At 55.6% G+C, this 16,704-nt stretch overlaps 1 protein-coding gene across 1 annotated transcript in view; it reads left to right on the top strand.

Moving 5' to 3' along the window:
* TEAD3 (TEA domain transcription factor 3) overlaps positions 1-14,090 on the top strand; it is a 30,818-nt gene extending 16,728 nt beyond the window's left edge. Inside the window, exons 5-15 of the mRNA XM_038748761.1 lie at positions 1,219-1,283; positions 5,944-6,006; positions 9,202-9,213; positions 9,467-9,610; positions 9,839-9,888; positions 10,231-10,292; positions 10,903-11,036; positions 11,606-11,779; positions 11,985-12,125; positions 12,656-12,808; positions 13,470-14,090. Of these exons, the coding sequence (XP_038604689.1) occupies positions 1,219-1,283; positions 5,944-6,006; positions 9,202-9,213; positions 9,467-9,610; positions 9,839-9,888; positions 10,231-10,292; positions 10,903-11,036; positions 11,606-11,779; positions 11,985-12,125; positions 12,656-12,808; positions 13,470-13,583 (1,112 nt within the window). The 3' untranslated portion in view covers positions 13,584-14,090. The remainder of the gene's footprint in view (positions 1-1,218; positions 1,284-5,943; positions 6,007-9,201; positions 9,214-9,466; positions 9,611-9,838; positions 9,889-10,230; positions 10,293-10,902; positions 11,037-11,605; positions 11,780-11,984; positions 12,126-12,655; positions 12,809-13,469) is intronic.
* The last annotated feature ends 2,614 nt before the right edge of the window (positions 14,091-16,704 follow it).

Here is a 16,704-nt window from a genome sequence, read left to right as displayed (position 1 = left end):
CGGGGGAGTAGGAGTGGGGAAGGAGGGAGGGGAAAGGACAGAGCTGGGGGGAGCGGGTGGGTGCAGAGAGACTGGTTCTGGCTGCTGTCCGGACAGAGGAATTCTGGCAATGTGGACATTTGGGGAGAACCTGGGGTAAGGGGTGGAGAAAAGCCATCAGGGAGGGCCCTTCGGCAGAGAGACAGCAGACCCCTTGAAGAACCCACACAGATACACCCAGTTGGAATATAGGGGGACGTGGGGGACACACGCGCGCATTGCGTATAGACATGTGCACTCTCAGGTACAGTCTGGGACATCAAACAGATAAACCGGGCCACACCCCCATTTACATAGACACATAGCTCCACCCAGGGAGACAAAGACATACACACAGAGTTACCCAGCTGTCTTTCCACCTGACCCTGTCTATCAGAGGAGGGGTGGGCCGGGTCCTAGAGCGACCATGGAACAGAGCTGACCCATGTCTTTCCACCTATCTGGCCAGCCATCCTTCCTCCCCTCAGGCAAGGGTGCCTCTTGAGGAGGAGCCCTCTCACCCCTGCCCGCTCCCCTGCCACCCTCCTCCAAGGCCACTAAGAAAGATCCTAAGTAATAATAATAATAATTGTGGTGTTTAAGCGCTTACTCTGTCCCAGGCACTGTACTGAGCGCTGGGGTGGTTACAGGCAAATCGGGTTGGACGCAGTCCCTGTTCATTCATTCAGTCGTATTTATTGAGCGCTTACTGTGTGCAGAGCACTGTACTAAGCGCTTGGGAAGTCCAAGTTGGCAACATATAGAGACGGTCCCTACCCAACAGCGGGCTCACAGTCTCAGTCCCCATTTTCCGGATGAGGTAACTGAGGTCCAGAGAAGTGAAGTGATTTGCCCAAGGTCACACAGCAGACAGGTGGCTGAGCTGGGATTAGAACTCATGACCTTCTGACTCTCAAGCCCGCGCTCTATCCACTACGCCAGGCGTCCCCCTGCCTCCCCTCATAGACATTCAGACTGCCTCCTCTTACCCTACTACAAACTGCCCTGGCTACCAGGAGAGAAGAGGGGTCAAGGGTCAGCTGAGTGAGCCCTCCATCCTCCACCTACTAATTTAGAGAGCCACTGGCAAAGATTGTGTCACCAGGGCAGGGCCTGGAGGGATGATAGGCTCCCCCCCCACTCACTCTTTTCCCTCCTCACAACTCACCCTCCCCTCACTGACCCCCTTCCTCCCCTCAGGCCGCAATGAGCTGATCGCCCGCTATATCAAGCTGCGGACTGGGAAGACGCGGACAAGGAAGCAGGTAACGAGCCACACTTCCCTCATCACCGGGCTCCCCCATCCCACCCACCGTAGCGTGGATGGGCAGTGGTTTGGGTCAAAGAGCCACTTTTCCAGATTCTGAAGCTGGCTGCGATTTCCCCTCAGAGGGAGGGCTGGGGGTGGGGGTGACGTGTTGAGAGGGGAAAATGTCTGCGCTCCCACCCTGGGTAGCGCCTTTCTGGCTCTTAGCTGGCCGCAGAGTCAGTGGTCAGGTAGGAACACCGCTGCTCTGGGCCGGACCGTGTGAGATTGCTGACCACATCCACAGCAGGCTCAGAGCCAGGTAGGAGCCACCACGAGTGGAAGTGCGGCCGCCTCCACAGATAATAATAATTGTGCTATTTGTTAAGTGCTTACTATGTGCCAAGCACTGTTTTAAGCACTGGGGTAGAAACAAGATAATTGGGTTGGACACAGTCCCTGTCCCACATAGGGCTCACAGTTTTAATCCCCATTTTACAAATGAGGTAACTGAGGCACAGAGAAGTGGAGTGACTTGCCCAAGGTCACACAGCAGACAAGCGGCAGAGCTGGGATTAGAACCCAGCTCCTTCTGACCCCCAGGAACGGGCTCTTTCCCCTAGGCCAAAATGCTTCTCATCGATTGGCGGCCTATAATAATAATAATAATGGCATTTATTAAGTGCTTACAGTGTGCAAAGCACTGTTCTAAGCGCTGGGGAGTTTACAAGGTGATCAGGTTGTCCCACGTGGGGCTCACAGTCTTAATCCCCGTTTTACAGATGAGGTAACTGAAGCACAGAGAAGTTACGTGACTTGCCCAAAGTCACACAATCTGACAAGTGGCGGAGCTGGGATTTGAACCCATAACCTCTGACTCCAAAGCCCGTAGACCCGGCTCCGTGAGCTGGATGAAATCGACTTTACCCACCCCTGCCCTAAGCCCGGTAGAGTGAACCAGAAAAAAACTCAACCCATTTGGGCTCAGGCAGATTGGAGCAGCCCCCCATGTTCCCCTCCGTTCTGCCACTCCCATTCCAGAAGTTTCAGCCTTAGGAGGCCTTGGCAGGCCAGCTGGGGGGTTCTATCGCCGGGTGTGAAAATCTTCCAAACTGGGGACAATTCCAAGACAAATGCAAATGTGGCTAGTGCCCCTGGAAGTGAGCCCAGACCAATGCACTGTGGTCCAGGCTCTCTTTAAACCGCTCCATCACTTGCTGATGGAGCTGACACCAGGCTCCATCGTGCCCTTCACCCCCGACTCTGCTCCCCTCCGTCGCCAGTGGCAAGCCAGGAAAGGAAGACCTGACGGACTAAGGAAACCACCCCACTCTCAAATGCCGGGAGCCTGGGGGTCGGGCCCTTCCCTTAGGGAGCTTCGCGAGCTCCAAGAACAGGGAGAAATTCCTATGGGAGGCCAACCTGGAGATGGATCAATCAATCAATCAATCGTATTTACTGTGTGCAGAACAGTGTACTGAGCGCTTGGGAAGTACAAGTTGGCAACATATAGAGACAGTCCCTACCCAACAGTGGGCTCACAGTCTCTGGGTGTCCAGCTTCTGCCGAAGCCCTGGTGGGGAACACTTGGTGATCTGCACTCAGCGTGCACTCAATAAATACCGCCGATTAAAATGGATCGACTCCAAAGCACCTCCCGTCAGGTCCTGGGGTTGATGTTTGAAAACAACAGGAACGTTGAAAGGGATCTTAAACCAACCAGTCCCCGAGGCCGTCAAGAACTGCTTTATTCATCATCGTCGTCATCATCATCATCATCAATAGCATTTATCGAGTCCCTGCTGGTTGCAGAGCACTAGACTGAGCCCTTGTGAGATTACAAAATAATGAGAAGAAAGGAACCGTGCTCTCAAGGAGCTGGCTGTTTAGCAGGGGAGATAGGCACCTAAATACGTTGCAGGCAGCAGGATAATAAGGCTTATAATAATAATAATGATGGCATTTATTAAACGCTTACTATGTGCAAAGCACTGTTCTAAGCACTGAGGGGATACAAGGTGATCAGGTTGTCCTACGGGGGCCTCACAGGCTTCATCCCCATTTTACAGATGAGGGAACTGAGGCCCGGAGAAGTGAAGTGACTTACCCAAAGTCACACAACTGACAATTGGCGGAGCCGGAATTTGAACCCATAATAATAATAATAATAATAATAATAGCATTTATTAAGCACTTACTATGTGCAAAGCACTGTTCTAAGCACTGTGGAGGATACAAGGCGATCAGGTTGTCCCACATGGGGCTCACAGTCTTAATCCCCATTTTACAGATGAAGTAACTGAGGCACAGAGAAGTTAAGTGACTTGCCCAAGTCACACAGCTGACAATTGGCGGAGCTGGGATTTGAACCCATAACCTCTGACTCCGAAGCCCGGGCTGTATCCACTGAGCCATGCTGCTGATAATATACCCAGTGCTTTGCACATAGTAAGCGCTTAATAAATGGCATTTATTATTATGGTTTTAGTGCTATGGGGTCTATGGTAGGGTGAGGATTTGAGGAGTAAGGAAGGGCCAAGGTGAAAGTTGGGGGATGCAAGTTGGGAAGATTAGTGATCATTCAGGGAAGGCTTCCCGGAGGAGATGTGATCTCAGTAGGCCTTTGAAGATGGGGAGATCTGTGGTCTGTCAGATGTGACGGGGGAGTGGGGGGAATTGCCAGGAGGGCAGGGTGGGAATGAGCCACAGGCCAGCAGTAATAAAATAATAATAATGATGGCATTTATTAAGCGCTTACTATGTGCAAAGCACTGTTCTAAGCGCTGGGGAGGTTACAAGGTGATCAGGTTGTCCCACGGGGGGCTCACAGTCTTAATCCCCATTTTACAGATGAGGGAACTGAGGCACAGAGAAGTTAAGTGACTTGCCCAAAGTCACACAGCTGACAATTGGTGGAGCCGGGATTTGAACCCCTGACCATTGACTCCAAAGCCCGGGCTCTTTCCACTGAGCCACGCTGCTTCTCAAAGCACTGTTCTATGCACTGGGGAGGTTACCAGGAAATCAGGTGGTCTCACGGGGGGCTCACAGTCTTCATTCCCATTTTACAGATGAGGGAACTGAGGCCCAGAGAAGTTAAGTGACTTGCCCAAAGGCACCCAGCTGACATGGCAGAGCCGGGATTCAAACCCATGACCCCTGACTCCAAAGCCCGTGCTCTTTCCACTGAGCCAAGGCATGGTTATTCCTCTCCACCGCCCCATCTCCCCATGGCTTTTGGTTCTAAAAGTACCCCAGAATTAGGCCAGACACCCTCCCAGCCACCACAGACCTTTTCAGAGAGCTCCAATCCAAATCTGAGAGGTTCTCTCAACCCGAGAGGCCTCGGGTCCTTAGGCCTCACACTACTGGGCTCCATTTCCATCAGGACATCACTGAACTCCCACCCTACTTTCTCACTGGGGCCTACAGAAGAAGAAACTGCCTTCTTTATCGTCTAAGACGGGCGGTGATGGGTGACTCTTCCCTCAGCTCAATCCAGTGGTCACAGGGGCAGGAGGTGTCTCAGTCTTGAAGCCCGAAGTGGCAAGAGCTTTCATGGCTCCTGGGAGAAGGGAGAAACAGTTGCAGTGACCATGTCCTGTGAGGTGAGCTGGGAACGCTATAACCATTAGGACACTGGAAACCATTCCCTTGATCCAGTTTGGGGGTACGTAGGTATCCCTTGGGTTCTGGTCAAAACTGTTCTGGCTCCATCCTCCCCCACTAGTGCCAAAGATCCTGGGGTGAGGTTGGGGCAGGGGTTGTTTCTGAGTCTCCCGGGAGCTTTGGATCACTTCTGCAGGCTCAGGGTTCCAGTTCTGTCTCGGAAGCACGGGGGAGGCCCAGAACTGCCTCGTTCTCCCTAGGATCCTTGAGTCTGGGATCGCCAGGATGTTCTGGATCCTCAAGAGATCCTTATCCACCCAGAAAGTTCCAGGCGAGATCAGATCCAACCCCACTCCAGTTGATTCAAATGGAACCTGACTCTTTTCTATCCATCCTCCCCAAACGGTAGTGGTGGATGGCTATTTCTGATTTCCATCAGAACTGGGACAACTAAGGCAAAGGAATCAGCGCTGGCTAAGTCTGCTCCTGCTCATGGAACTGCCATTTTCTCGGATGCCTTCTAGATTTCCGCTCCTGCTACAGCCTACAGGAGTGGGGCGAGGCTTAGGGAACAATAGCTTACCCTCCCCTACGGGGCCTGGCGTGGGTCCCCAAATCACAGATTGCCCCCCCAAGAGTCTACTCCAGACCTAAGGTTCATTGTGGGCAGGGAACTTATCTACCAACTCTTAGAGGACTCTCCCAAGGGCTTAGTACAGTGCTCTGCTCCCAGTAAGCGCTCATTAAATACCATTGACTGGTAGATAATGGGGCCATCCTGGAGTCCCCTGTAGTTTAAGGGAATAGAACGAGGTATCCCCTGAGTGCTCTTTCCTTCCACCCTCAACATTGCCCAGGGAAGCTGGTCTCAGCAGGGAATCTGAACTTTTCAGGTCTTTTCCAGGAGCTCCCTTATTGACAGAGCTGGGGGAGGGGAGCGGGAACTGGGAGGTGGGGTGTGGGACAGCCAGAGCTGCGTTGACCCAGGGGCCAAGAAGGGCATGGTCACCCCAGGGGACACCCTCCTCACTCTGTTTTCCTCTCCGGCTGGATGCGGGGCGGGTTCCTAGGTGTCCAGCCACATACAGGTTCTAGCACGGAAGAAGGTGCGGGAGTACCAGGTTGGCATCAAGGTATGTTGGCGCCGCTGCCCGGGCCCCCCCGGTGTGCAGCATGGGCAGTCCCCTCCCCAGCCCCCTCTCCGCTCCCATCTCTCCTTTGGCTGACGGCCACGCTGTCTCCTCTCCTTCTGCTCTCTCTCTGCAGGTCTCTAGCCATTTGCAGGTTCTAGCCAGGCGGAAATCGCGGGAGATTCAGTCCAAACTGAAGGTACGCCCTCCCCGCCTCTAGCCTGGCCCAGCCCGCTCCTGGCCCTTCCAGGGCACCCCCCGGCTGTGGAAACCTGAGGCCGGGAACCGGGGCACTGCCGTAAAGACCCTGACTAGAGCGCGCTTGGCCCCGACCTCCCGGAGCCTAGAACTGGGTGGGCATGACCTAGTCTGAAGGGGCTGGCCTGACATCGGAGGCCTCCAGCTCTGGCTGGAGGGGCAGCTGAGTGTGGGGCTGGGGTCCCTCAAGATCCGGGCCAAAGTTCGAGGCAGAAAGCTCAGCCAAGAATTTCAGTGGGCGGAGGAATGGGGGACCGAACCGGGGCAGTCATCATCTATTATGGGAGGGACGGTCCCGGGGTGAGTGGCTCAGAGAGGGAGGCGGGGAAATGGAAGCTGGGTGGCCAGACCTGTAGTGAGAGGAGGTAAGGACCACTGGGTCCATGACTCTTTCTGTGAGGGGCTGGGATGGGGGGGTGGGGGAGGAAAGGGATGGGTTGGGATGGGAACAGTCCTAGAGGAAGTGACCTCGTTCTCAGGAGGAAGCGGTGATCCTGTGGCTAGTGATCCCAAAGTAAAGGCAGAACAATCACAGATGAGCAGATACCATAATGGGAGGGAAAAGGGTCTGGGGGCCACTAGGGTCCATCTCTCCGCTCCGCTTTCTTTTCTCTCCTTCCCTCCTCACTGCTGCTCATTAATCCTGCTGGGATGGGGTGGAGGGGTGGCGGGGGAGGGTATAAGGAGAGGGGGTTTGGGGGACTTTAGCCTCCTCTCTCCCCAACTCCCCCCCCCCACTGAACTCCTGAGTCCTCGAGAAGGGTGCGCAAGAGGTCTCAAAGGAGGAAAGTAATAGGAATTGTGGTATTTAGGGAAGGCTGGGCTCCCTCCCGCAGGGGCCAGACATCTCCAGCCAAGCCAATCACCGGTCTAGGTCCAAAACAATCCAAAAGCGAGCCTCGTTTCAGTGGGTACTGCAGTAACCCTAGTAACATAGAGGGCAATTTTCCTAGTGCAAAAACACGGCAAGGGGGAGTGGCACACCTGGAAGTGAACTTCAGTCCATTTCTGATTGGCCCAGGCTCACTTCCCTGCAGTCTGAAATGGACTGAACTGCCTCTCTCACCACTTAGTACAGTGCTCTGCCCACAGTAATGCTGAATACATGATATTACTGCCACTACATGGGAAAGGCAGGTGAACCTGACTCGGGTCCGTGAGCCAGGCCTGACCCATGCAGGATTCTCTTCCTTCGGGGAGGGTCTGAACAGTTGCCCGGCCCCGCCCCGCCCTGCCCATCACAGCAGGGACCAAAATGGTGGCAGCCCGAAATGGGCAGGAGCCTCTTGGTTCTCTTGAGTACGAGTCCATGGAGGATGTGGGGAGAGGGGGAGATGAAGGCGGGCAGAGAAAGGACTGCGGCTTTCCAGCTCCAGGAGAAATCCAAGACACACCTTTGGTGCTCAGGCCCTTCCATGCAGACAGGTGGCTCACAGCCAGCAAGCATACAAAGTTCTTCTAAGCTCCCAGGCACCCTGCTTCCTCCCCTGCCCTCTGGCTGAAAACTCTGGGAACCTGACCCCACCACCCCTCCGCCTGCACCCCCCCACCCCCACATCCTGTAAGGTCCTCAGCTGGTTTTCCGTCCCTCTTCCATAACCACCACACCTCCTCCAAGCACTCACCCTCACCATCACCCTCTCCATTTACACACACACACACACACACACACACACACACACACACACACATTGTGAGCCTCCAGAGGACAGGGACGATATCTAATTACCCACTGTGTATTCTCTCCCAGCACTTAGTTGAGGGCTGCTACACAGACCTCCGTGACACCCAGGCATGCTGGTTTTTGCCCCTGCCCAAATCACCCTGTCTCCCTTAATGATAATAATAATAATAATAATAATGATTGCATTTATTAAGCGCTTACTATGTGCAAAGCACTGTTCTAAGCACTGGGGAGGTTACAAGGTGATCAGGTTGTCTCACGGGGGGCTCGCAGTCTTAATCCCCATTTTAAAGATGAGGGAACTGAGGCACAGAGAGGTGAAGTGACTTGCCCAAAGTCATACAGCTGACAATTGGCAGAGCCGGGATTTGAACCCATGACCTCTGACTCCAAAGCCCAGGCTCTTTCCACTGAGCCACGCTGCTTCTCTGCTCCCTTGCCTCCCTATGCATGTGGCTTCCCCTCCAAAAGGCAGTTTCCCTGCCCTCTCCTCAACTCCAGTTTTCCATAATGATACTACCTTGAATTTGTGTAGTGCTTTTATTTTCCAAAGAGTTTCATCTCACATTATTTTAACCTCACAGCATCCCCATTTAACAGATGAAGAAATTGAGGCGCAGATCACCCAATAGGCCAGGAACAGAGTTGGGATTAGAACCTAGGTCTCCTGGCTCCCAGACTTATATACCTCCCCCTAAATAATCTTGCCTGTTCTAGACAGTTGGCTAACCCCCACATCCACCACCACCTCCCCAGACAAACACACACCCCAAAGGCATCCATAAGTTCTTCCTGAGCACATGGCTTCCTTCCACACTCACAAATCCAGAGCTTCCCTTCTCTCTCTCTCTCCGGAGCATCCAGACACAAGGCTCTTCCAACACCCAGACCCAAGGCTCTCCCAACACTGAGCCACCTGACTCTCTGGACATAAAGAGTTCCTCCTCCCCCTTCCCCTTGGGCACATGGCTTCTCTCTTCCCACCCCTCCTGGGATCCACAGGGTTATCCCGGCCCATACTCCCTTCTGGCATTGCTCACCGTGCTCCCTCTCTGTCCCCTCGCCACCCCCTCCCCATCCTCAAAGACCCCAATCCACAACATTTAGAAGTGAGCTTCCAGATGCCCCCTCTCCTGGGAGGAGGCTGGAGGGACAGTGGGGGGCAAAGCATGTCTTGGGGGGGCAGGTCTGTGGGGTTTGGCCAAAGGATGTCCCTGTAACCCTATCCTCCCTCTCTCTCTCTCTCTTTCTCACAGGCCATGAACCTGGTAAGTGGCAGCTGCCCTGTCTCCTTCCTCCAGATCTGGGAAGTTGAGGAAGCACAGCAGAGTCCCTCCCCTCTTCCTGTCACTCACCCCCTCCCCAGCAGCCCCTTCCCCCCCCCCCCCACCCCCCAGGCTCCCTGCCCTCTTCCAAACCCCATCCCAATAAGGCTGCATCTCAGTCCAGGAAAGGCAACAGGTGGGTGGGAGCTGTCCGAAAGTGGGGGCTGACCTTCTCCCCCAATTCCTGTTCCCCCAGGACCAGGTCTCAAAGGACAAGGCACTACAGAGTATGGCGGCCATGTCCTCTGCCCAGATCGTGTCTGCCAGCGTCCTGCAAAGCAAGCTCAACCCCCCTCCGCCACCCCCACTAACCCCCGCCGTCTTCTCTGCCGCCTCTCGAGTAAGGAGGACTGGGTAGGAGAGGAGGTGTGGGCAGGGGGGTGCTGAGATGACAAAGGTCTGGGGTGAAAAAGGATGGGGAGGGAGGGAGGGGAAGAGCCTGTGGCTGGGGGAGGCAAGCATAGAGGCCCAGAGCTGGGAGACGGAGCAGGGAAAGGGGAGCCAGGATCCTGACTGCCCGGTACTCATGGAGGCCATAACTGACTCCTTTCCTCACACATCTCTGTAGTTCTGGAGTGGTCCCCCTCTTCCAGGACAGCAGCCAGGACCGTCTCAGGAGTGAGTATGGAAAACTTAGACCCTCCTCTCTCACCCTCCCCCTTCTCCCACCCCAACCCCTTCCCTGACTTCCCATTTCGGAACACCTCTCTGTGACCGTCCCCTCTTGGGGCCCTAGACCCTTTGATGAAAGTTGTTGGAGTCCCCTGAGCGGTAACTGTTCCTTCCCAAGACCGATTCTTAGGGCTGCAGGGCTCATCAGAGAAAACTGGGTTGATGGGGGCTGGGGGAGAGATAGGGGAGGGAAAAATCGGGGGACGGGAGAGAAAAGGGAGTTCCTGGGAGTTCCCAAGGGCTCGTGAGAGCCAAAATGACCCACCTGGCTCTACTTGTATCCTACAGCATCAAACCCTTTGCCCAGCCGGCCTACCCCAGCCAACCACCCCTGCCGCCCACGCTCGCCAGTAAGTGTCCCCTTCCTCACTCTAGAAGGGAGTTCTCCATCCTATCCCCTTCCCCTGGGGGCGGCGGGTCTTCGAGAAAAAGCGTGGCTCAGTGGAAAGAGCACGGGCTTGGGAGCCATTCGTTCATTCATTGTCGTATTTTTTGAGCACTTACTGTATGCAGAGCACTGTACTAAGCTCTTGGGAAGTACAGTCCCGGCTCCGCCACTTGTCAGCTGTGTGACTTTGGGCAAATCACTTAACTTCTCTGGGCCTCAGTTACCTCGTCTGTCAAATGGGGACTAAGACTGTGAGCCTCATGTGGGACAATGTGATCACCTTGTATTCCCCCCAGCGCTTAGAACAGTGCTTTGCACATAGTAAGCGCTTAACAAATGCCATCATTATTATTATTATTCTCCCGTCATATCCCCTCCTCCCCAACTCTGCTTTACAAATCCCAGCCCGCCCCCATCACTCCCACCCCCGGCCAACTAGGATTCTCTCCGGTTTGGAACCCCCGGCCCCCTCTCATCATGGAATAAAAGCACCCGCCCACACCTCCTCTTATTCCAGTGCCGGCTTTCGGCCCCTAAGTTTCCCCACCCCACGACCCGTGGGATTTCCCCAGGTTATGAGCCCCTGGCCCCACTCCCACCACCCGCCTCTGCCGTGCCAGTCTGGCAGGACCGAACCATCGCCTCCTCTCGGCTGCGGCTGCTCGAGTACTCAGCCTTCATGGAGGTGCAGCGGGACCCCGACACGGTAATGGCCGGGGGGTGGGGAATGGGATGGGACCAATTGTCCTGGGAGTTCCCAAGGGCTCGTGACAGCCAAAATGACCCTCCTCGAGTCCCACCAAACCTCCTGAGCCTCCTCAGTCCCCAGCACCCCAAAGAATGGCAATGTCTGGCGCAGCTTGAACTGTTCTGGCCCGGTTGGGGCACCTCTGAGGCCTTTTCAAGTCCAGAAAGAAGTCGGAGCGTTTACTAAAACAGTTGGGCGTGTGGGTGTGAGGTCAGTCAAAGCTTGGAGTGCTAGAACATGACTTTTCTCAATTGGGAAGTTCTGCAAGAACGGAACTCCAGCATTCTAGGAGAACAGACTGACGACCGATCTTCCAGGACCAGCCACCTCAAACAGAGGACAAGCTTGGCAAAACTAGATCAGGGAAAGCAACTCGAGGGCTAGAAAACTCCGGGGTTTGGCCCGGCCCAGGCAGAACTCTTCTGGATCCCCTCAATCCCCCGCCCCTCCTAGATTCCCCTCAGCTATCCCCCCACCCTGTTTCTGTGACCCCATGACCCCATGCCTGGCCCTCCCCCCCACCACAGTACAGCAAACACCTGTTCGTGCACATCGGCCAAACCAATCCGGCCCTCTCAGACCCCCCTCTGGAGGCAGTGGATGTACGACAGATCTATGACAAGTTCCCGGAGAAGAAAGGCGGCCTGCGGGAGCTGTACGAGAGGGGTCCGCCAAGCGCTTTCTTCCTCGTCAAGTTCTGGGTGAGGCCCTGCCCCCGAATCATTATCCTCCCCACTGAACCACCCCCGCCCCGCCAACATCTGACCCTCCCTGACATCCCGACTGCTCCCTGAACCTTGTTGGAAGGAGAGGCCATCTTTCTGCCGGGTAACTGGGCACGAGTCCACTCCCGGCCCCTGGGCTTCTCGTCCATATGCTGCTTCTCACGACCACCCCTCTTTGCAGGCCGACCTGAACAGCACTGTCCAGGATGGACCGGGGGCCTTCTACGGGGTCAGTGCCCAATACAGCTCAGCCGATAGCATGACCATCAGCGTTTCCACTAAAGTCTGCTCTTTTGGCAAACAGGTGGTGGAGAAGGTGGAGGTAAGAAGGGGCTGGTGGGGAAAGGGGAGGAGGAGAGGATAAGAGCAGTGCTTAGCACAGTGGTTGTCACATAGTAAGCAGTTAATAATTACCATCATTATTGTCGTTATCACTAGAGACAGGATTCGGTGCGTGGGTAGGGGCTTGGGGGCCGGGGCGGAGTGGGCATGGGGGCGTAGAGCGAAGGGGACAGAAGTGTGCCTGGAAGGGAAGGGCGAGAGCCCCTCAGAGGTGTGTCAGGGGTCTGGGGGAGCTGGGAGATCAAGTTTCACAACCCTGAGAAAGAAGAAGGGTCCTGAGTCCTGTTAGTCTTCCTCCTTAAATCAGTCACCCTGTCATTATGGTATGTCATCAACCATCCACGCTCCCCCTACCCCCAAATGATCACGTCAGTGCCCCCCACCCAGTTATCCTTCCAGTTGATCCTCCCGTTTACAGTGTCAGTCTTCCCCCTCTATGAAGTCAGACCTCTCCAACTCACTACCACATTAGGATTCCCCCAAACCTGAACATGACTTTTCCATCCCCAGACAGAGTACGCGCGGCTGGAGGGTGGCCGCTTTGTGTACCGAATCCACCGTTCGCCCATGTGTGAGTACATGGTCAACTTCATCCACAAACTCAAACATCTGCCTGAGAAGTACATGATGAACAGCGTCCTAGAGAACTTCACCATCCTGCAGGCATGGAGTCTGGGGTGTTGGGTGGGGTCCTGGGAATGGGGAGACCTGGGGGACAATGGGAAGCGAGCTGAGATGGGGAGAAAAAAGGGCTGGACCAGGGGGACGGCGAGGGAGGCCTCAAATTGTAGGAGAGGCACCCAGAGGTGAGAGGACGAGGGGGAGCCCAAGCCACTCATCCTGAGCAAGGAACTGGAGAATCCCACAAACACCCAGACGCATGGCTCCCCTGATCCTGATCTCTTCCTTTCTGACTCCCCGCCGACCCTCTCCTCTGATAATAATAATAATGATGATGGTATTTGTTAAGCGCTTACTATGTGCCAAGCACTGTTCTAAGCACTGGGGTAGATACAAGATCATCAGGTTGTCCCACGAGGGGCTCACAGTCTTCATCCCATTTTACAGATGAGGTAACTGAAGCCCAGAGAAGTTAAGCAGCTTGCCCAAAGTCACACAGCTGACGAGTGGCGGAGCTGGGATTAGAAGCCACGACCTCTGTCTTCCAAGCCCAGGCTCTTTCCGCTATGTTACACTGCTTCTCAGTGCCCTGATGCCCCATTCCCTCGGTCCTCCCTCCCTCCCTCGAATCTTTTCTTCCCCTGTCCACTGACCTCCCCACCCTTTCCCTGCCTGATCCAGCACTCTTCCCCCCCTTCCCCAGGTGGTGACGAGCCGGGACTCACAGGAGACGCTTCTGGTCGTAGCCTTTGTGTTTGAGGTCTCTACAAGCGAGCACGGCGCCCAGCATCATGTCTACAAGCTGGTCAAGGACTAGTTCAGCCCCCTCCCCAGCCTCCCCACTCCCCCGAGGCCTGGGCCAGGACCTGTCTCCTCCCCGCCAAACCTCTACCTACCCCACTGCCCTGGGGGACTGTGCCAGAATTGCCCCCTTTCCTCCAACTCCCCCTGGCTTGGGCCAGGATGTGACTTGACCCTCCCCGTGAGGGCCTGTGCCGTGTTTTGAAGAAGAGGAAAGAAGACAGAGCTGGAGCACGGGGACTGAGGGCGACAGGAATTTCCCACCACTCCTTCATCCAACTTGCCAAGATCCAGCCTGGGTCCGTGGCTGCTGGCAGGAGGGAAGCACCCCAGGGTTGGGTTCCTGGGGGGAGGGGGTTGGCTCTTGGTAGGGGTCCGGGGGAAGGAGAGAGAGGTGGTCAGGGTGGAAACAGAGCAGGGGTTAGAGACGGTCTGAGGAAGCTTACCCTACGTCAACAGAAGTGGCTGCACTGAGGGGGGTGGTCCCCGTGAGCAGAGGTGGGGGAGTAGGGGCTGGGACGGAGGAGGCATGGAAAGCAGGTGTGGAGGAGGGGTGAAAAGGAGGTGAAGGGGGGGCAGGGATTGGGGGAGAGGGGGGAGGCCAGGAACGTGACTGTGTGGGAGAGATGATCAGGGGGACATGACAGGAACCAGGACTTGGAGAACAAAAGAGATTTAGAGGCCGAGGAAGTGGAGCGAGGATTCAAGCCTAGAGCCGGGCCACGATGAGGGGAAGGCCTGAACCCAGAGCCCTCCGTGGAAGGAGAAGTGGGCAGGGATGGCAGAGTGGAGCCTGCCACGCATGCTCCCAACCTGCTCTGAAGAATGGGGGGAGGAGGTTATCCAAGATACGGGGGCCAAGAGAACATCCTGAGGCAGATGGGAGTTGGGGTGGGAAGTAACAGGGACAGAGGGGAGCCTTAAAATTTGGCTGCCCCACCACTCTCCCTTTAGCTGCAGCATTCAGCCAAGCTCCAGTACCCTCCCCCCGACCCTGCCAAATATTGTTCTCCCCACCATGGCTCAAACTCATCCCAACCCCCTTACCTTCGGCCTAGCCCTGGATGCTGCCAAACTTGACTCCTGCTTGGAGAGGCCTTGGTGGAGGTCTCATCCCTCCCGCAAATTTCCCGCCACTCCAGCAGGCCACCCCGACCTGGCCCCTTCTCCCCCACCCCCAATTCCTCCCCTTCCAGCCCCCGATTCAGTCCTCTGAGCCCAGTGCTAGTGACCCCCTTTCTCCTCCGGCCCAGAAAGAAATTCCCCTGAGCTAATTAAGAGCCTATGAGTAACCTGGGGGGTGCCAGGATGCAATGGATACCACTCCCTTCCAGCCCCACCCTCACTTTGGCCAGGGTCAGAGGAGTCGTTAAGGAGCCTTGTGTCAGAGGGGAGGTTCTCCTAGGGGCAGGTGAAGCTGGCATCACGGGCTCCGGGGTAGGGAAGTAGACCTGGAAGAAGGGGTAGCTGAGGTTTTAGGAAAAGACTGAGAGTTGAGGATGTGTTAGGCTCCTTGAGGAAAGCGATAGATGTTGAATTACCCCCCACCCCCACCCCCCCTTCTCCCTCTTTGGGGTCCCTCAGGGAACCACCAGGCAGCCCCCCCTAGCTGCCTCAACTCTGGGAATGAAGATTTTTAACCCCCTTGTCTCCCGAGAGCCGTCTCTTTCAGGCCCCCATTCCATCGTCCGGTCGCCCCATGACGTGGGAGGGACGGACCGCCCGTGGTTGTCATCGGTGAAGATGGAGGGAACAGCCGGGGGAGGGGGGGATACTGTGGCAGCCCCGGGGGATTCATGAGTTTCATATGAAGTACTGTGCCCACCCTCCTCACACTGTGTGTTCCTCTCCCTCAGTTTCCCAGGCCCTTCACCAAATATCCTCCCCCATCCACTCCCTTGGTTTGTACTGTACATTATATTATATTGTTTGTGTATTTTTTAATTCAGCTGTGAGGGGTGTGTCCTCTCTGGGTCATGGGGCTGGGGCGGGCAGCTCTTACTCAGAAAACAAAAAACATTAAAGTGATTTGTTTGTGGGTCTGTGGCAGCAGCCTCAGATTGTGTCCCCCAACCGGGCCCCAGGAGCTCTTGGTCTGGCCGGGGGGGGAGTCTCCTTCACCCTCCTCTACCAAGTCCCAATTTCCAAACTTCGCAGCACTTATGAGTTCCAAATGTACAACCTCCTTGCTCCCCTCGTCGCCTTCCCCGCCCACCAGTTGACCCATTCCCCTCTACTTAGCCACGGTCTCCAGACCTGTACGGCTTCTCTTTTTGGAGCCAGTTGGCCGAGGGGATTGGGGAAAAAGCTGGTGCTTGACTGTGTCTTTGAGCAACCACTGAGCCTTTTCCTTGTCCAGCCCAGAGTCAGCCTGGAGCTTGGCTGTGTTCCCAGAGCCGTCTTTATATCCCCAGGTCCCCAGAGCTGCATTCGGTTGATGGGTTCCCCTACCCTAGATCCTTTCCAGGCTGCCTAAAGAGCAGCTGATCCCCACACTATCTGGACCAGTGGTCCACGAGGGATCTCTGACTCCCAGCGAGGCCCTCTCCAACTGCGCTTTCTGCTGATCTACCCGAGAGGAGTCGGAGAAGAAAGTGGTGAGAGATCAGCCCCGGGGAAGGAAGGAAAGAACCAGAGCGAGGAAGGGGCAGGTGGGAGGGTTGGAAGGGGAATGGAGGCCCAGCCCCAATCATCATTCCAGCAGGGTCCAACAGTGCTCAGGGGACCTGAGTCAGGCCTAGTCCATCCTGGGAGTCCCTTAGAGGTCCCACCCCATAGGCAGTGAGTGACCATGAGAAGTCCAGATGGGACCCTGCAGGCCCCTAGCCTCAGGATGGTGAATTGTTGCCTTATCTGGGCCACAACTGAAGGCCTAGCCTGACTTAGCCTAACCCAGACTGACCCGAAATGAGTCCCAGGAGTGTGGGACCCATTCTCCTGGTCACTTGTGGGAGAGGCGAGGCCACATATGCATTGTTATTCCCGTGGGCTTCTGGGACTTGTAATCCCAGTGGACATCCAGGGCGTTCCACGAATGACTCAGCACACACGCACCTGGGCCGTACATCAGGCTCACCAACCTTCCTCCTCCCCCAGCCCAAGGAGGTCTGAAAGATGAGGGTTTTATGGTCCATCCT

The sequence above is a fragment of the Tachyglossus aculeatus genome, chromosome 7 (assembly GCF_015852505.1).
Source record: "Tachyglossus aculeatus isolate mTacAcu1 chromosome 7, mTacAcu1.pri, whole genome shotgun sequence".
NCBI classification, from domain to species: Eukaryota; Metazoa; Chordata; class Mammalia; order Monotremata; family Tachyglossidae; genus Tachyglossus; species Tachyglossus aculeatus.
The sequence above is the reverse complement of the archived record's forward strand: the minus strand, read 5'-3'. Positions and strand labels throughout refer to the sequence as shown.